The sequence below is a fragment of the Gastrolobium bilobum genome, unplaced genomic scaffold (genome assembly GCF_033153095.1).
Source record: "Gastrolobium bilobum isolate Gb01-03AN ecotype WA unplaced genomic scaffold, APGP_CSIRO_Gbil_v1 utg6194, whole genome shotgun sequence".
NCBI classification, from domain to species: Eukaryota; Viridiplantae; Streptophyta; class Magnoliopsida; order Fabales; family Fabaceae; genus Gastrolobium; species Gastrolobium bilobum.
The window spans coordinates 48,730-69,603 of record NW_026898563.1 but is presented as its reverse complement, the minus strand read 5'-3'; the positions used below and the strand labels follow the sequence as shown (position 1 = coordinate 69,603).

General features: G+C 36.9%; 1 protein-coding gene across 1 annotated transcript; it reads left to right on the top strand.

The window, feature by feature from the left end:
* Window positions 1-224: 224 nt before the first annotated feature.
* Window positions 225-20,821, top strand: LOC133317418 (myosin-1-like). The gene is made up of 24 exons (XM_061519281.1): window positions 225-448; window positions 1,094-1,491; window positions 3,994-4,095; window positions 4,181-4,324; window positions 4,409-4,559; window positions 4,672-4,699; window positions 5,782-5,947; window positions 6,061-6,124; window positions 6,260-6,273; window positions 6,361-6,445; window positions 6,750-6,853; window positions 6,974-7,112; window positions 8,142-8,260; window positions 8,561-8,713; window positions 8,830-8,919; window positions 10,044-10,121; window positions 16,419-16,577; window positions 16,959-17,165; window positions 17,648-17,853; window positions 17,947-18,082; window positions 18,921-19,050; window positions 19,145-19,291; window positions 19,660-19,727; window positions 19,837-20,821. The coding sequence occupies exons 2-24, from the start codon at window positions 1,111-1,113 to the stop codon at window positions 20,491-20,493; spliced, it is 3,528 nt and encodes a 1,175-aa protein (XP_061375265.1). The 5' UTR covers window positions 225-448; window positions 1,094-1,110; the 3' UTR covers window positions 20,494-20,821.
* Window positions 20,822-20,874: the final 53 nt, after the last annotated feature.

Sequence of the window (20,874 nt, the reverse complement as noted above, 5' to 3'; positions counted from 1 at the left end):
TAAATTTAAATTATCTGTAAAAACTGGACAAGAATGAAATAGTCAGGACTCAGGACCAGCTTATGCCTTATGGTACATTCATTATTAGACATTTTTTTTAAAAAAAAAAAATTATTAAAATTATAAAACTCTCCCTCCTTTTTTTTATAATTTTATTTTATATTTTCAAATTTGTGTGTTATTATTTGTGTTAAGCAAGGAAGACTGTAAGAGTGAAAAAGCAAAGCAAAAAAAGCAGTTTCGTGCATTTCATCTTCTCCATACGTTGTGAGGAACCAAACACGGTCTTTCTGAGGCTGAGGTTCTTCCCTAAACACATTCTTCAACCTGAGATTGTTCATCTCTTGTGTTCTGAGTTCTAACTCACTCAATGCTCAACGATTTCTCCAACCTAAACTCCGATCTTATCTTATAATCATTCTTCACATTCTCTTCTGCTTTTTCTGAGGTTAGTGGATCGATCGGCTTCATGAAAATCGGACTAATTTTTACTTGTTTGTGTTTCGAGCATCCTCTGCCTTTACTTGCTGACATGTAAACGAGGAAAATTTGAAAAAAATAAATTATTTGAAGCTTCGTCTTATTTCAACTTAGTTCATATTTATCTGTTTTTTCCTCCCTGTGGTTTCCTGGAGGGTTAAACGAATTTCAATTTTCAGTATATATATATATATATATAATTTTTTTTTCTTTCTCAGAAACCGATGTTCAAGTAGAAAGAAAGATCTGTTTTAGCATTATATGTTGCAGCATAGTTCAAGTATCAGATCGGGAAGTTTTAGGTTCCATTAGGTTAAAAGGTCTGTGTAGCTGCTTGGGTACTTAGTTTAGGTTTAGTGGGGGTGGGGCTGGCTGTGTTATGTTCATGATTTTGAATTTTGCAGCTTGGAATGAAGTTCGAACTGTCAATTGCCACTTTAGTAGAGTCAGTAGGTCCCCTCCATTATGTTATCCTGATTAAATCATTCAATCGGGCCTTGTTTTAAAGTTTGGAAGGCCCCATTTGTTTGAAATTTTTGAAAAGTTAACTTTATAAAAAATATATCTTTTTGCCATTGCAATTGTTGCTGGTAACTTTTCTTGGTTGTGGCAGAACTCTTTAAAGGGAAGATGTCTCGGACATCAAGTGTCCCGCCTGCCTTCCTGTCCATCAAATCGTTGCCTTCTGAGTTCGAGTTTACTAATAAGCCAAACCCTCATCGTGTGGAAAAACATGGAGATGTTAAATTGAGAAGCAGTGATCTGATTGGATCAAAGGGTCCTGAAAATGGTGCACTAGTTGGGGAAGTTTCTAAGGAAGCTCATGAACGTCCTGGTGACATGGATCTTTTTGATGAGGACTCGCCTTATGGTGGAAAACTTAGATCATTAAAAGATAGACCATCAAATGCTGATGAAGACTTGGTATCTGTTTCGTTGCCCCTCCCATCAATTTCAACATCCTCTAGGGAAAGTAGGTGGGGTGATACAACACCTTGTGCTTCAAAGAAGGTAATTTTGGCTTCAGATTTTAATTTTACTTGCTGGTTTTTGAAATCATTTGTGATACCCGTGATATAATTATTCGGTTGGATAATGGTCAATGGACTTGATTTTTCTGGAAGAATATTCAGGATATTGATGCATTTTCTTTTTATTTGGATGTTTCTGTCCCGACCTAAGTCTATGTATATTTTGCATAACAAATTATTTATTCATAATCATTGCCGATTTATCGTGCGAAGTTTTTAACACAATTGCGTACTTAGATACTCAAGATCATTGGTTAAACTAGAATAATCCCTTGCCAGTTGATCCACGTGTTTGGTTTGGTGGTTCATGGGTGTTGTAAATTTGTAATTGGGTGGGCAAACATCATTAGAGGAACATCTCACTCTACCGAGTGAGTCTATAAATGCAAGTATTAAAGATGGAGAAATAATGATAGGAAAGGAGTGCATTCACACGACTTAAAATTCATATTTTGTAGTTTCAAAATTTGATTTGGGTGACAGGAGTAGTAGGATTTGTTGTAGTATACAAACTAGAATTTAACAGGAGTAGTAGGACTCTAATTATACCCTTAACTACCTCACAATTTCCTCAAAATAACTAAATAATATATATAAAGATACTTCCTTGGAAATCGCAATAAATCAAAATAAAATTATGTTTGATTTGACTCCGCTTTGTCTTGCATCTACATGTTTCTCAGGTAAGACAATTGTTTTCAAACTATTTGACAATTTCGTAGTGCCCATATGCTCGTGCTTATTTTGTGGTTTCTCTTACTCCTAAATTTTCAACTGGATTGGTGCTTTGTAGTATGTTGAGGATTAGAAGGAGCTGATGGGAAACTAATGTGGATTGTTTGATGTATTTCTTTTAGCATTAGCAGCAAAGCTATATTAGTTTCAATAGTTTGTAAGTTGTTCCCTTTTGAATTTATACATCTTCCAGTAGTTTTAATCTGACCAACATCTCTTTGGTCTTTCTCTTCCTATAAATTTTTGTCAACTAGCTGAAGTGCTGAACTGACATCATTATTGGCTGCCTTGCATTCTCAAAATTCTATTTTCCCTGGGCACGAGCCTTAAAAGATAGAGTTTTTGTAAATGAAATATTTCTTTTCATTTCAATTTCTTTGATATAGTTAGTTTCAAAGCTGTTTTTTTTTTTTTTAATTATTTTTTTGGGCCATCAAAAGCTGTTAAGGTAGGGGGCCTTGGTCATATTTATCTTTTGCCATCTCTTTGATTCAGCCTTGTTTTAACAGAATATCCATATGTAAAGGGCCGAAGGGCCGACCCAGTTCAAATACCCACTTCGTGAGTGTCTGGGGAAGGGAATACTCTAGGCAGTCTTTCCCCTGCTTTTTGCAGAGAGGCTGATTCGAACCCGCGACCTGACACACCACGGCAAGCAAGCTTACCGCTGAGCCAAGCCGGCCCTTCAGAATATCCATATGTAAAAAAAAAAAAAAAAACCATTCCCCGTTAAACCCGACTAGCGAATGTGGGGTGGAGGCAATCCTTGTATGTAGCCTTACCCTTGCATAATTGCAAAGAGGCTGTTTCCTGGATTCGAACCCATAACCTTTCAGTCATGAAAGAACAGCTTTACCACTGCTCTGGTTCGCCCCCTGTAGTGGTTTTAAAATTGAAGTAGGGCCATTATTCATCTCCTCGGGATTTCTGCTTTTCATGGACTCAATTCCTTTTATCTTTCATCTGCTGAGTGTGTCTTGATAAAGAGAGATATTCATAAAATCTAAGATTCACTGTGTAATGCTCGGCGACTTTCAAGATCAATGATTGTTCCCACAAACTAACACAAGACTTTTCAACGTGCTTTGTCTTCACTCACTCATTTCCTGAGAAACTTCCCAGGAGGTCATCCATCTCAGAATTGCTCAAAGTCAAGCACGCTTAACTATGAAGTTCTTTCGTTATGGGCTACCAAAAAGTAGATGTATCTTGTTAGTATAGGTAGTACATATTAATTCTTATAAGTCATCCTCAAATGTGCAGTCCGATAACTGCACAGTCTCTAGATTCTTCTCATTCGGGTGTTGATTTGATTAATTCATGTACCCCTCATGTTGATATTCAAAGTCTTCCTACCTTAACGGGCCTGGACTCCAGGCACTGAGATTTTCGAGTGGTAGTACAGCCCAATCCATGTGCCAAAGGTCTACCTACCGGGCTGCTGTTACACACTGCTGCTTGTTGTTTATCACTATTCTTTTGTCAAACAAAAGCATCTGCAGTTCTGCACCTTTCTTTTGTCCATCTTTATTTAATGATTGTGCGTGTGAAGGTATTGTATTGGGGAAGGGATGCATTCTTCATTGATTTGATAAGATATCCCCCCACCTCAAAAAATAAAATAAAAGCAGATAATTGCCTTAAAAGCATTTCCAGACTTTTGTTTTCTGAGTTTATTGGAGTTCTCATTGTTAATAGATGGTTTAAAATTTGTTATTTCTTTCCCTTCTGAAATTCACTGTTTCAGAAGCTTCAATCTTGGCTTCAACTTTCTAATGGGGATTGGGAGCTGGTGAAGATAATAACAACTTCTGGAAATGAATCTGTCATTTCACTGCCTGATGGGAAAGTAAGATAAGTTACAATATATTTCAAGAATGGTGTGCTTCTTTTTTCTTCTGATTAACTGTACTCTTTCCCCCCCTTAATCATAGGTTTTAAGGGTGAAAGATGAAAATTTGGTACCAGCAAATCCTGATATTCTCGATGGAGTGGATGACCTCATGCAACTCAGTTATTTAAATGAACCGTCAGTTTTATACAACCTGCAATATAGATACAATCAAAATATGATCTATGTAAGTCTTTATATCTCTGAAGTTTTTCTAATCAATATATTCCTAATCATAACATTATTATGTGCATAACTGGGTGCAATTTAGACAAAAGCAGGGCCTGTTTTGATTGCCATCAATCCCTTTAAGAATGTTCCTCTGTATGGCAATGACTATATTGAAGCCTACAAGTGTAAAGCGATTGAAAGTCCTCATGTGTATGCAATTACAGACACAGCCATCCGAGAAATGATACGGGGTACCGTTTTCTTTTATTATATTTACATATATGGATGAAGTTCAAAAAATTACGACCACTTCCTTTTGTTTTAAGCTATAACTTCTTACTCTGGCTCTTGTTTTGTTTTCAGATGAAGTTAATCAATCAATAATTATTAGGTCAGTATTTTTTGATGAGTCACAAACTATTTTATTTCAGTTGCAACTTGTGCAAGTATGTATTGCTTGAGTTCTGGTCTAAAGTTTTAATCTCTTGAGATTAAGGGGTGGTCCATTGTGCTAGGCTCCCACGTGGGGTCCAGTTAAGTTCCGCTCAAGATTCTGAACTGAAATTTGTCATTTTTATTGCGTTTATTGTTGTCTACACTTTCTTTCCGGAGACCTTTGTAAGCATTTTCGTTGTATAAGAGCTGCTCAGAACCTCTGATATTCATTTCTTTCATCTGGCAATTATCTTGGATCAAGTGCGAGGTTAGGCTTGAGGAAGAGCCTTGGAGCTGCAATAAGGTTATTTATTGTGACCGGAAGGTCCCGGGTTTGAGTAAAAGAAATACTCTCTTTGCAAAAATATAAGGGTAAAACTGCGTACAATGGACTCTTACCCCTATCCTTGCAAGTCGGGAAGTCTTGTGTACTGGGGTTTTCCCATTTTTAATTGAGTGGTTAGGCTGAAATTTTTTTAAGGAAAATTATGAAATAAGAATTATTATTAAAAGTATTTTCAGTTAAGGAATGATTAATCACTCAGCTGGTTAGAGGTGTTCAAAGAATGAGTAACCACTTGAGTGGTTAAATGTTCCATAACTCGAAATATTTTTAGCATGCATTCATTTTTCTAGTTTCCCAAAAATTTATCTGTCCATATTAAATTATATTATAGTTGCCCTCGTCTCCAAGAAAAAGTGAACTTGTATAATCCATAATATTCATAGATTTGATTGGATATTCATGTCATGTAGACAATTCTCTTGTTTTATTTTCCTTTAATTTTTCAATTGCCTAGAGGCATGGATTTGTTTTCCTTTAAATACTTGGTCTCCCTTGTGGTCCCTGCTTGAGATTCTTTTCAGTTTACCCCCTCTATCTATCCTTATTTATATTTTAACATTTGTATATGGGAGGATCTTTGCTTTACTGGGTGTAGACAAATATAATCTAGGGATGTCCTTTTCATTTTCCACTCTTGAATTAACGTTGATGGTAATAAAAGCTAAAATAATTCTTATCATGCACATATTCAGTGGTGAGAGTGGAGCAGGGAAGACTGAGACAGCAAAAATAGCAATGCAGTACTTGGCTGCCCTTGGTGGTGGAAGTGGAATAGAGTATGAGATATTAAAGACTAATCCAATACTGGAAGCCTTTGGTAATGGAAAAACATTGAGAAATGACAACTCAAGTCGTTTTGTAAGATTTCCTATGTATCATATTGATTCTTTTAGTGGACCCATTATTGATCGTTTTGATTTTATACTTTGCTAATGCTGAAAGCTCTCATAATTTGATTGAATATATGACAGGGAAAGCTCATTGAAATTCACTTCAGTGAAACTGGAAAAATATCCGGTGCTAATATTCAAACATGTAAGTTGTCTTCTTAATTGTAGCTGAAATCTTGTGTCTTTGCTTCCACTATAAGTTTCCAACTAAGTATGTTAAATGTTTGTGTCTATGTGTTGAATCTATGTTATGCCCCTGGCATGCCCTTACCATAAACAGTTTTGCTTGAAAAGGTAATTCATTCTTCTTAGCTAATTTTACATTTTAATTTGTGTTCATATTACAGCAATTGACGCTAGTTATACTTGGTATGTGAACAGTCTAGGGTAGTCCAATGCAATGAAGGGGAAAGGTCATATCATATATTTTATCAGCTATGCGCTGGAGCACCACCGTCTCTTCGGGGTAATTGGATTTTTTACCTTCTATTTCTGCCAATATATTTGTTGATATGGTGGATTTTTGTTAGAATTTTTATTTGAAGATGTTCTTGAAGAATATTTGATTTCTCTATTGTAAAAAATGGGAACCAACTAATGAGAATTCTCAAAAGTTAGAACGTAACCTCTCATGTATATGATTTGATTTCATTATTAATTTAAGCTTTTTATACTAGTACATCTCTCCATGTTACATTATAAGTTCTGTATTCTTGTTTATTTGCCTTCTCTGTTTCGTTGTTCGTTTGATATTTGATTTTATAACTCAGAGAAGCTAAATCTACAAAGCGTAGAAGACTATAAATATCTGAGGCAGAGCAATTGTTATTCAATTAATGGTGTTGATGATGCAGAAGAATTTCGCATAGTCAGGGTATGCTCTATTTTTCATCGCTTATCAATTATGGATGATCTGCGCTTTGACTGGTGGTTTCAGTTTGAAGCAATAGCTTGACATACATATGAACCTTTTCATACTATTTTCCATTTCCAGGAAGCTCTGGATGTTGTCCATATTAGCAAAGCAGACCAGGAGAATGTATTTGCAATGCTTGCTGCAGTATTATGGTTAGGAAACATTTCATTTACTGTGGTTGATAATGAAAATCATATTCAAGCTGTTGAGGATGCAGGTAAGAATTTTCCAGAATCTCTACTATGGAATCTACAGCATATAATTTTTACGGCATGATAGGTTGCAGTTGCAGATTATGAAAGGGATACCTTTCTGTGGTATTCCGTAGAAACTCTGGATCCCTTTTGCATTGCAATACATCATATTTAACTTGTACAAACAGATAGACAGGGTCATGTTAAATTTCAGTCTTATATTAACCATAACTAGAAGGGGAGCCTTTGGCATAACGGATATAATTATTGGCATGTGACCCTTGAGTCACGGAATCTGTCCCTTGCAAATTCATGGAAAGACTACTACTATCGAGTATCGACCCACATAACCCTTCCCTAGACATGCTACATAGTGAGAACTTTATACCTCCAGGCTGCCGCATTTTACATAGACAATAACTGGATATAAATAATACCTATTATGGCATAATTTTTGGAATAGCATCCCCTACTTGCCTCAATCTAGCTTTTGCAAAATACTTTTCTTAAGTATGAGAAAGCTTCTGTAATTCTTTATGTTTCAATGCTTTTCTCGCCATGCAACTCCATGGTTATAGGAAAGCTTCTGTCTGGTGCCAGACTTTGGGTTTTGAATGGCTTCACTCAGCATATCCTAGAATGGAATTATTTTTAGCACTTTTTAAAAAAAAGTGCAAACCCTGGTGCACAAAGGCTCCCCATTAGCATTTTACATTTAATTTTCCCCCACCTTGTAATATGAGAGAAGAGAAAGCTGTAATTTGAGTTTATGTATTTAGAAATAAAGTTGCAGTTTTCAAAGGCTTTCTCTTTATTTTTTTTCTTTGACATGGTTATTGGTTGTTTTGCTGGCTTGCTGCACTTATGTTTTATGAACTATGTAGTAACTTCAACTTGTTTTCATTTTCATATGATAACTGGTTGTTACATATGGCACATTTGATACCTAATTTCTGGTGCACAGGTTTTGAGCATATGTTAGATGCTTTCATGCATTATAAGTTTATTAATTCCTCAATTAAAGATGAATTTTGTTCCCTGACTTCTTAAAGGGCTCTTCAGCGTTGCCAAGTTGATCGGTTGTGACATTGAAGATCTGAAGTTGACTTTATCAACTCGCAGAATGAAAGTTGGTAATGATAATATTGTCCAGAAATTGACACTATCTCAGGTAAAATGACTGTTGACATTTACCTTTACAACTATGGATGGAAAAACTGCAACATCCCAGCAGGGAAGATGTTGAGAATATGAATGTGTATAGCATTTCTCTATCAGCATATGCCAATTTTTGTAATTTGTTATTAGAAAGTAATAAAAATAGAAAGAAAAGTTCACTGGTGGTGTACATTGCCTCGTTCAATTTTTCATATTTAGAAATCCCATTTAGTATTTAAATATGAATGATTCCTGCATACATTGGTAATGGTGCACTAGGCTTGTAATAAATGTTACTTTTCTTATCTCTCAGGCTATTGATGCGAGAGATGCTTTGGCAAAGTCAATATATGCATGTCTGTTTGATTGGCTGGTTGAACAAATAAACAAATCACTTGCTGTTGGCAAAAGATGCACTGGCAGATCCATCAGTATTCTAGATATCTATGGCTTTGAGTCATTCAAAGTATGTTTATACTAAACCTTAGCTCTCCTTTTCTTTATATCTATCTCAACATCCTTACCCTGTTTAAATTCTGGAATATTTTCTCTCTGTTGATAGTGTGCATTTTATGCATACAGAGGAACAGTTTTGAGCAGTTTTGCATAAACTATGCAAATGAAAGATTACAGCAACACTTCAATCGTCATTTATTCAAGTTAGAACAGGAGGTATGCGCCACATAGAAACTGTCTGCTACAAAACTACAATGGATGATGGAGTTGGTTTAGGTGTATAGCTTTTTAAATTCTAATCTCTTGAGTTGCCATTGAAAATGTGCATAATAAACCGACAACGTTTCCATTGTGGACTCCTAGCTCTTCATGATTATTCCCTGATCTTGTTATTGACAACTTTTTTTCTGCTCCTCAACTTGCTTTGTTCTTTGCCTTATTAAGTATTTTAATCTGTTAAAACTAAAACATCATGGAATGTCATTCTGGTCTTTCTTGTGGACCATTGGGAACTTTGGATTAATTTTGTCGTTGTATTTTTTTTTCTTTTGACAAAAAGAAGAAACAATAAATTATACGAACAGGAGTTGAGATCAGTTCTATGTTTTCTTTGTGCATTAAAATTCTTGTTGAGTAAATGCTAATTACGTCAAATTGGTGCTATGATATTTCTCCTTTCAATGAGGATTTTGTTTTACCTTTTTATTTTTTTGGTTGATACATTTAGAAGTCTTGATGACGGCTAGAATCAACTACCTCAACCACCCACGCTAAGCCGAGGTGGCTGGTTTCCCTTCCTTTGGGGTTTGCACCGCATGGTGCTGCGTTTTGGATCCTGTGCTCAAAACCCAGAGGCTTGATAATTGGAAAAGTGGCAAATACTCTTTAGGGGATTGGAAGGAACTGTTTAAAGCTTTCTGATTTTCCAATTTAGGGGTTAACATTAACCCAATACTGTTTGTCTATTTAATCAAGTTGTGATTCTTCCATACTGATTTGACAAAACCGCACATAATGGCACCTAGAAAATAGCTAGATACCAATCTCCCCCAGGTTCCTTCAATGGTCCCATGTCAGAAAATGCCCTCCTAATCTCCTCGTTCAGGACCACAAACTCAACTTCCTCAAATCATTGATTTGATTTTCCAGCAGTGATTAGGATGATACTAGTCTTGGAAGCTGATGTTTAAATTAGTTTCCAAATAAGTCGATGATCATCTGCTGTACTTCCTTTAAAAATTGAAATATTTCGTATCAATTTGTTTTTTAAAAATGTTTTGCTTACCTCTGAAAGCTAATAATCTGCTTATGCTTGTTGATTGTTTACAATTTGGTTTCAGGAGTATATCCAAGATGGCATTGATTGGGCCAAAGTTGAATTTGAAGACAACCAAGACTGCCTTAATCTTTTCGAAAAGGTACAAAGCTTCCTGGCCCCCCTTTCTGTGTATAATCTTTATGAACTCAAATAAAAAAATTAAAAAAAATAAAGGGAAAAAATAAATAATTAAAAATTAAAAAGAAAAATATGTAAAAAATAGAATAAAAATACAGTGAAATAAAGATAAATAAGAGAAAAATAAATAAGAGGAAAGAAAAGAAATAAAATAATATATATAAGTAGAGAAAATAAAAATAGATGAATAAAGAAAAAGATAAATTAGAGAGGAAAATAAATAAATAGGGAAAAATTACTAGATAGGGACCACATACATAGAACATAGAAAGAAAAACAGATTTACCCTTGTATAGTACTAATAATTTTCATCTAATCTGTCCTAAAACACAGATCAAGTCCTGTTTTACTACTTTTTTCCAAGTAAGATTTGGCCTACCTCTTTTCCTCTTGGTAACAAACAAACTTTTATTCTCACGGAAACATCTATATATATATATATATATATATATATAGGGCTCATCGTTTCTCAATCTGCTTGAGATAATTTTATCTCCGGCTATTAAATCATAACCGTACAAAGATGGATCAATGATGATAAAGGAAGAGAGAGAAAAAGAGAATCATAACCATTCAAAGGTGAATCAATTAATATAAGGAAATAAATAAATAAAACGACTTAGTTTTGGGGTGACCGGAGATAAATTTATTTCAAGTTGCCGGAGAAATGTTTTTCCTATACATAATATATATATATATATATATAGAGAGAGAGAGAAAGGTGTGTCATTTTAAATGACACATCTTACCTCCTTCCACTCTCACAAAGAGGTAGGACTCACATATTTAAAATTTTTTCCTCCCACTCTCTCTTTCTTATTTATCTTTTTCTCTCACTTAAAATGACACAACTTTGTGTCCTTTAAAATGATACACACTAACCCCCAAGGGTAGCTCAGTTGGCAGCTGAGCTCCCAAGGGATTGCTTGGTGCAGGGATCAAACCCTGCCTCAAGCAGTTTCTTGGAAAATCTTTGGGGGCCAGAGGATAAGCTAAAAATCTTCAGTTAGGGGATTAGTCTCGTCCTTTCTCCGGTTGCGAAGCTTAGTGCACCCACTGTTACAATGAGGGGCTAGCCCAAACGGGCCGTACCCCGAGGGCATGGTGCCCGGAGAAGGTTGAATGAGGATACCTCCTGGCAATGTACCAAAAAAAAAAAAAAATGATACACACTTTGTTATCAAAAAAAAAAAATGATACACACTTTTTCCACATATATATATATATATACTTGAATATAAAATAATAGAAGAATAATATGTTGTGTATTGATCTGTGTCAAGGAGTTACAATATATAGAGACCCTAATGGGCTTAAGTGTAAGGCCCAAACCTAATCCAAACCTAATCCTAATACAGTCAGAATACAGTCAGACTATTTACGGATAAGACAGAATCTAATCATATCTAATCAAATCTAATCATATCATATCTAATATTCTAACACTCCCCATCAAGCTGGTGCGTATATATTATGAGCACCAAGCTTGTTACAAATGTATTCAACCCGAGGACCTCTAAGAGCTTTAGTGAAAACATCTGCTAGTTGATTAGATGAGTTGACAAAAGCTGTCTTGATTTCTCCTGACTGAATCTTTTCCCGAATGAAGTGACAATTAATCTCTATATGTTTGGTCCTCTCATGAAAAACAGGATTAGAGGATATATGTAGTGCAGCTTGATTATCACAGATGAGTGTCATGGGTTGTTTCTGTTCACAAAGATGAAGCTCCTGAATCAACTGCTTTAACCAGATCAACTCACAGGTAGTATTTGCCATTGCACGATACTCAGCTTCTGCACTAGAACGGGAAACAACAGGTTGTTTCTTGCTTTTCCATGAGATTAAGTTTTCTCCGAAGAAGACACAATAACCAGAAGTAGAACGTCTGTCCGAGGGTGATCCTGCCCAATCGGCATCTGAGTAACCACAAATTTCTGTATTTCCCTGATCCGAATACAACAAACCTTTTCCTGGTGCTCCTTTGATGTATCGGAGGATCCTCACAACAGCATCCCAATGTGAATCACAAGGGGAATCAAGGAACTGACTGGCCGTACTGACAGCGAAAGAAATATCTGGCCTAGTCACAGTAAGATAATTGAGCTTCCCAATTAGCCTCCGATAACGTCCAGGATCAGATAACGGCTCCCTCTGTCCGGGTAATAACTTGACATTAGGATCCATAGGTGTATCAACTGGTTTACTCCCCAACATACCAGTTTCTTCTAGGATATCCAAGGCATATTTCCTTTGACAGATAGAAATGCCCTGTCTTGATTGCGCCACCTCAATTCCCAAGAAGTAACGCAGCTTCCCAAGGTTCTTTGTTTGAAATGTACTAAACAAATGTTGTTTTAACTGACGAATTCCGTCTTGATCACTTCCGGTGAGAATGATGTCGTCAACATAGACTAACAAATAGATACACTTATAAGGAGATGTAATCCTATAAAACACAGAATGGTCAACTTTACTGCGGATTAAGCCAAACGCCTGAACAGCAGAACTGAAACGACTGAACCATGCTCGAGGAGACTGCTTGAGACCATATAAGGATTTCCGAAGACGACACACCTTTCCAGACTCCCCCTGAGCAACAAAACCAGGTGGTTGCTCCATGTAAACTTCTTCTTGTAAATCACCATGAAGAAAGGCATTTTTGATGTCAAGTTGAAGGAGTGGCCAGTGACGAACAACAGCAAGGGCAAGAAAGAGGCGGACTGACGCCATCTTAGCGACCGGAGAAAATGTATCGCTATAATCAAGGCCAAAGATTTGAGTAAAACCCTTGGCAACTAAACGTGCCTTGAGACGATCAATATGGCCATCAGGTCCAACTTTCACAGTAAAAACCCAGCGACAACCAACTATAGACTTCTCTGGAGGAGCAGAAACAAGGTCCCAAGTGCCATTGGAATGAAGTGCAGTCATCTCATCAAGCATTGCTTGACGCCACCCTGGATGGGAAAGTGCTTCACCTGTGGTCTTAGGAATAGAAATAGAAGAAAGACTAGAAACAAAGGTGAAATGAGGTGAAGAAAGACGGTCATAACTCAAAAAGGTATAAAGAGGATAAGGGTTACGAGTAGTACGTGTACCTTTTCTTTGAGCAATGGGAAGAGTCTCTGATGAAGGATCCGGAGAGGAAGAAGCAACAGCAGTGGGCGATGAGTCAGCAAGAGTCGAGTCGACAGGAGGCACAGTTTTGCGACGCTGATAGGTGAGAAGTGGACGGTCCTCAGGTATAGAAGCAATGGGTTGCTCATCTGGAATAGAAGCACCTGCAGCTGGCAAAGACAAGTCAAGAAAAGGGACAGGAAGGACATGATCAACCTGTGACATCTGAGATGGGATAGAATTAAAGGGTTGTTGATCAAGAAAAGTGACATCAGCGGAAACTAAGTAACGCTTAAGGTCGGGAGAATAACAACGATAACCCTTTTGAAGACGAGAATAACCAAGAAAGATACACTGAAAGGCTTTGGATGTTAACTTATCCTTACCAGGAGTGAGATCATGAACAAAACAAGTACAACCAAAGACATGTGGAGTTAGAGGATAAAGAGGAACATCTGGAAGCAATAGATTATGAGGAATGTCATTGTGGAGCACAGATGAAGGCATGCGATTGATGAGAAAACAAGAGATGAGTACAGCATCTGCCCAGAAGTGAAGGGGAACCTGCATATGAATAAGAAGGGTACGGGCAGTTTCAATGAGATGTCTGTTTTTACGTTCAGCCACCCCATTTTGTTGTGGAGTGTGAGGACAAGTAGTTTGATGTAAAGTACCTTGTGTGGCCACGAAATTAGAAAAATCAATAGAAACATATTCCTTAGCATTATCACTACGTAGAATACGAATAGAAACACCAAATTGAGTATGGATCTCAGTAGAAAACTTTTTATAAATGGAAAATAGCTCGGAACGATTTTTCATTAAATAGGTCCAAGTGCAACGGGAAAAATCATCAATAAAGGTAACGAAATACCGAAAACCTAAGACAGACAAGGTACGACTTGGACCCCAAATATCTGAATGAACAAGAGAGAAAGGGGCATCAGCTCGTTTATTGACTCGACTGGCAAAAGAGGAGCGTGTATGCTTCCCTTGTTGACATGACACACAATCTAAAGACTGAAGACCGGACAAAAGAGGAACCATTTTCTGCAACTTTGAAAGACTTGGATGACCAAGGCAACTGTGGATAAGTTGTGGAGATTCTGTGAGAGAGCATGCTATTGAAGGACGAGGCACATCCAGATAATAAAGCCCTTGTGACTCACGACCCACTCCAATCATTTTCCCCGTACCCGGATCCTGCACAGAAACAGAATGGTTAGAGAAAGTAATGGTGCAAGTGAGGGAGTGCATCAACTTACTAATAGAAATTAAGTTATAAGGGATGCCAGGAATGTAATAGACAGATGTCAGGGCCAAGGTAGAGGTCGGACGAGCTTGTCCAATCCCACGAACTGGGGCTTTGGTTCCATCCGCAAGGGTAAAAGACGGTAAATGATCAGAATAAGTAAGAGATGTAAAGAGTTCCTTATTACCACAGAGATGATCGGTAGAACCGGAGTCAAATATCCAAGTGCCAAGTGATGTAGAATGAGAAACACAAGCAACAAGATTACCAGTATAAGGCTGAGACTGAGGAGAAGCCTTCCTGAGAGGGGTTTGGAGTGCAGCATAGTCTGAACCTGAACCAAATGATGCATTGTCTGACTGAGCTATATTTGCAACAATAGAAGGAGAGTTAACCTCCGAGAGATCAGGAGATGCTGCTGCCATTTAAAGATAAAATATAAAAGCCGTAAACGAAGGCAAACGATATCCAATCAAGAAGAACCACGCGTCTAAGGTCAGACCCACAGAGAAACAATCACAGATCCAGAAAGGGGAGGAGAAGGCGAGCTTCTCTGTCCAAGACCGGCCGAAAAAAGCCGCCGGAATAGTGCTCACGCGCCGGCAGAAGGTGGCGCGTGAAGCCCAAGCGCAGAGAAGACAGGTGGCGCGTGGCGGGGCGTGGGAAATGCGTTGCTGACCGGACCGCCACAGACCTGGTCGCCGGGAAGAGAGGGTCCTGATCGCGTGAAGTTTGGTCGGAAAAGTCGCCGGAAAAAGTCTCCGGTTGCCTGAACAGTGATTCTGACGGCGGGCGGTGGTTCCGGTGGCCGTCGGAGGTGCTGACACGTTTGGAAAAATCACTCAGAGGCTGTTTACAGCCCTAGAAGGCTTGCCGGAAGGACGCACGGCAAGAAAGAGGACTCCTAAGCAGTGGGCTTAGGTTTTAAAGCAAAAAACAAGGTTTCTAAGCGGAAGCGAGGGTTCCCAGAACGAAAGAGCTCTGATACCAACTTGAATATAAAATAATAGAAGAATAATATGTTGTGTATTGATCTGTGTCAATGAGTTACAATATATAGAGACCTTAATGGGCTTAAGTGTAAGGCCCAAACCTAATCCAAACCTAATCCTAATACAGTCAGAATACAGTCAGACTATTTACGGATAAGACAGAATCCAATCATATCTAATCAAATCTAATCATATCATATCTAATATTCTAACATATATATATATATTGGTTCATTGGTATTTGAAAGCACACATATTCTGATACTTGATTGAATATTAAGAATTTGGGATTGACATTATCATCGTACGTTGTAAGAATGCCAAGTCATATTATGTGTGTGACACCACCACTGGCTTTCATAATTCATATGACTAAGATATAAGGATGCTACTTGACGGTTTATTTTATATATATTTTAAACCTATCATATAACTAGCTATGCTTCCATTTGTGTTTTCTTTCTGCTGTTAAACTAAATGATGTGAGTTTATCTCAATGTCCAGTAGAAACTTCATTAGAAGCTTTTTTTTTTGTTGGGGGGTGTGGGGCGGGTGTTAAGAATAATAATCCTAAATCCTAATAAAGAGTATGCAGATCTATTGCGACTTAGTTCTGTTAATTCAGAGTTCCTTAACTGATATTCTTTAAATTCTTAAAATGTTGATCCGAATCCAGTTATGAATGTAATCTATATTACTATCTAGTTAGTTTACGATGCTTTGACAGCAACAATATTTCCTTTTTCCCTGACTTAAGGTACTTAAATTATGGTGAATGGTAAAAGGATGAAATTTTTGTTGTGGCTAATATATTTCTATTCTTTGCTATTGAAAAATGCCATGTCTGATTACAAATTTGAAATTCTGTTGTCTTAGACTTCTGATATATGTGCAGAAACCACTGGGGCTACTATCCCTGTTAGATGAAGAGTCCACTTTCCCAAATGGCACGGATTTATCATTTGCTAACAAGCTTAAGCAGCACTTAAATTCTAACTCATGTTTCAAAGGAGAACGAGACAAAGCCTTTTCTGTGTGTCATTATGCAGGAGAGGTATTAATCTGGTCATGCTCTTGTAACGTGGTGTTGGTTTTATCTGTTTATCCAAAATGCTTGTAAATTGCCTTAAGATATGAAAATGTCTAAGATTTACATTACGATGGCTTTCAATTTTACGTACATTTTGGTGTGGGTTTTATAATGTGATTCGACTCATTTTGAATCCACGGATTAGTTAACCTACAAACCATAATTTTTTTTACCATAACCTACTAACCATAATTTTGATTGAAGTGTTTCATAGCTAATATTTTTGAACTCCCAAATGCTATCTTTTTTAAAAAGGCAAAGGGTAACTTATTTCTTATTGTTTTATGTTTGCTCACATACCTTACTGTTTGATAGTTTCACACTTTCACTTGTTCTTCCCCTCAGGTCACTTATGATACAACTGGATTCCTGGAGAAGAACAGGGACCTATTGCACTTGGATTCTATCCAACTTTTATCCTCAAGCAAATGTCATCTTCCTCAGATATTTGCATCCAATATGCTTACTCAGTCTGAGAAGCCTGCAGTTGGTCCCTTACACAAGTCAAGTGGGGCAGATTCCCAAAAGCTAAGTGTTGCTACAAAATTCAAGGTGCACAACCTTAGTTATGATTTTCTCCAAACTCGTCATTAAATGGTCTAACACTTAGGCAAACTAATGTTTTGGTTCTGCCATCCCTCCATTCAATATATGCTAGACTTTATTTTCTAGTATGCAATTGATGGTAATGCAAAATATTGCAGCTACTGCATGAAAAAGAAAAACGGTCTCATCTAAATATCAATGATCCTAATGGTAATGGTGACATGGCCTGTCAATTCAGGATGCTTCAAATTAGTTATTTTAATTGTTGCAATTAATCAATTTGTCATATGTTTTAATGAACGAAAACAATGCATCAAACCATGCATTTTTTTAATGCATGATCAACTCTCCCCTTTCCCCACCTTACTCCATCCGCTTTCACTCCTACCAAACGCACGATAAATATTCAGAGCCTCAGAGGTTTATTTTAGGTTGGGATGTTTATCCTGGTTGAATTAACTTTAGAAGTTATTTCTGTTGGCACCCAGGGACAATTGTTCCAACTGATGCAACGTTTAGAGAGCACTACACCACATTTTATACGGTGCATTAAGCCAAATAACATCCAATCACCTGGATCATATGAGCAAGGCCTTGTCCTGCAGCAGTTGAGATGTTGTGGGGTCCTGGAAGTGGTTCGAATATCAAGATCGGGCTTTCCGACTAGAATGTTTCACCAAAAGTTTGCCAGAAGGTATAAAGATAGAGAACGAAACTATGGGGATTAATGTTCTTTCAATTAATGTCTCTAACCTTTCTCTTATTGGCTTGGTTTTTGATGAATCAGATATGGTTTTCTTCTCCTTGAAAATGTTGCATCTCAGGATCCACTAAGTGTTTCAGTTGCTATTCTTCATCAGTTTAACATTTTGCCTGAGATGTATCAAGTTGGCTTCACGAAATTATTTTTCCGAACGGGGCAGGTAAATAGATGTCTATGATTTTTTATACACATTATTCTTATTTATTTAAATTGCTGTGGTAGTGATAAATTCAATTGTACTGATTGTATAGCGTCAGTTTTTTTCATGGCTCTAATGTTTTTGTGTTAACATCAACTTAAAAATGAATTAAGGAAATCAGTTGAATTTTTTATCTCAAACCTCTCATTATCTCCCATGTACTTTTAGGCATTGTATTCAGCATCGTCCTTAAGTATGGTGCAGTGGAGAAACCTAGTATATGGAAGTGTAATGAAGAAGAATGATATGATATGATTGATTTTTTTTTTTTTTGTGTGGTTAGGGTTATAATTTGAGAATTAGTTTTTACTTAATAAGCGATGGAATTTTGGACTGCAATGATATGGGATATGGATAGATTTGATCTTTTTTTTTCCGCTATCCGCCTAGTCTTTGTTACTCATTAAGTGTAGTGAAATTATTCCTTTTTTTCATTATTTGCTCTTTTCTTTCTTCATGCTCTCTTGTCATTTTTTCGCCAAAGTCTAAAACGGTCTTATCCTACGTTCCAGCCTAACTTTGAACTCTTGCAATAGTTTAATCATCTGAACCCAACTTTAAACTTTATCTACTCCTAATTTATGTCGTTGGATTGAAAGGATGCCAGAATTGTTTTGGCATCACTTTGCATCATCTTTTGCATGATAAACTGGTCCATCTCTTTGAACTCGTGCTTCTGTTGTTCAATATGCTTTTGCATTATGTCTATAAACTTTTGAAATAGTTGCCCAACTTTAAACTTTATTTACTCCTTTCTTTTGCTTTTGTCTTTAATATGCTGCTTTGACCGTGATGGCAGATTGGAGTGCTTGAAGATACTAGAAATCGTACCCTCCATGGCATTTTACGAGTGCAAAGTTGCTTCAGGGGTTACCAAGCTCGTTGTTATCGCAAGGAGCTTTGGAGAGGAATCACCACTCTTCAATCATGTATTTCTTTTTTCTCCACCTTATTCTTTAAGCCTTTAATATTCCTTGAGAAGTGTAACAGACCGGAAACATTTTTTTTAACCTATTCATGCAGTTATTAGGGGAGAGAAAAGAAGAAAGGGATATGCAGCTTTGCTTCAGAGACATAGAGCTGCTGTTATTATACAGAAGCGGATGAAAACAGTATTTGCAAGAAAAAGAATGAAGACTACTATTGATGCTGCAGTTATCATACAATCATGTAAGAATTCTATGTTCTCTAAATGCAAAGATACATGTTCCTATTTTTTTTTTTGTATGTTCGGAGTAGTCTCATAAAGACAGAGAACACCAAAAGTTGTTTAAATATATTATCAGTCCTCTTTTCTGTCTTCTTCTGAGCGAGTGTAATGAAAATTCTCCTCTAAGTGTCCACATCAATGATGGACATGACTCACGAGTCAGCATCGGTGTTGCACCGAATGTTTCGCAATCAAAATTCCTAAATTTTATTGTGGAAGATAATTATACATTTCAAAATACTACATTTTGATGTGTTATGGACAACTGTCTTTTCAATGGTTTAATTATAGGTAAAATTTCGTAATTTGTTTTTGCTACTTTCTGCAGTTATTCGCGGTTGGTTGGTCAGAAGATGCTCAGCAGATATAGGATTATTGAAATCGGGAGGCATGAAGGTATTCTTTTTTCTAATTTCATAAACTATATTTCCAAAGGATTGTTGTCATGGATTTGCTTGTAGAATTTTCATCTTTATGATACTCACAATCATGATCACTAAAACAGACTAATGAGTCAGATGAGGTTCTGGTGAAGTCGTCTTTCCTAGCTGAATTACAACGCCGGGTACTTAAGGCAGAAGCTGCCTTGAGAGAGAAAGAAGAGGAAAATGATATCCTTCATCAACGTCTTCAACAGTATGAGAGCAGATGGTCTGAATATGAATTAAAGATGAAATCCATGGAAGAAGTATGGCAGAAACAAATGAGATCCCTGCAATCTAGCCTATCTATTGCAAAGAAGAGCCTTGCTATGGATGATCCTGAAAGAAACTCAGATGCATCCGTTAATGCAAGTGATGAGAGGGATTACAGCTGTGATATAGGAAGTAATCACAGGCGCCAAGAAAGCAATGACACAAGATCAATGAGTGCAGGTTTGAGTGTTATTAGTCGGTTGGCTGAAGAATTCGAGCAGAGAAGTCAAGTATTTGGTGATGATGCCAAGTTCTTGGTTGAAGTAAAATCTGGTCAAGTTGAAGCAAGTTTGGACCCAGATAAAGAGCTTAGAAGGTTAAAACAGATGTTTGAGGCTTGGAAAAAGGATTATGGTGCAAGACTGCGTGAAACGAAGCTCATTTTACATAAACTTGGAAATGAAAGTGGTTCAATTGAGAAAGTAAAGAAGTGGTGGGGAAGAAGGAATAGTACAAGGATAAATTGATTTATTTTTTTCTTTTTGCGGTTTTGGCTTTGATCTATGCATTGTTTTTAGGGCATTGCCAACTATATATCCGAAAATGAGGAAATACAATAGGAAAGATAAGATAGGAGTAGGAAGAGTCCAAGTATGAATGATTTGTTTAGTGTAATTATGTTAAGTTGTTGCTAGCCGCTTTTATTTATCAGAAATAACTGCCGGAGTTGTGGAGTTAGATGCTCACTACAAGCCCTGTGATTCATGTATATCAACAACTCGCCTTTAGTGGTCTGTGATTTGTATGTTACTTATGGTCTGATGGTCTGATAATATCTACATAATTTCATTATTTATGGCTTAAAATCATATTTTATAGTAGAAATCATTCAAATGAGGGTTAGCGTA

Coding starts and splice junctions, on each gene's coding strand:
- LOC133317418 (XM_061519281.1), top strand. CDS start 1,111: ATGTCTCGGACATCAAGTGTCCCGCCTGCCTTCCTGTCCATCAAATCG. Junction 4,325..4,408: donor ACAATCAAAATATGATCTAT/GTAAGTCTTTAT, acceptor GGTGCAATTTAG/ACAAAAGCAGGGCCTGTTTT. Junction 19,728..19,836: donor TGAAATCGGGAGGCATGAAG/GTATTCTTTTTT, acceptor TCACTAAAACAG/ACTAATGAGTCAGATGAGGT.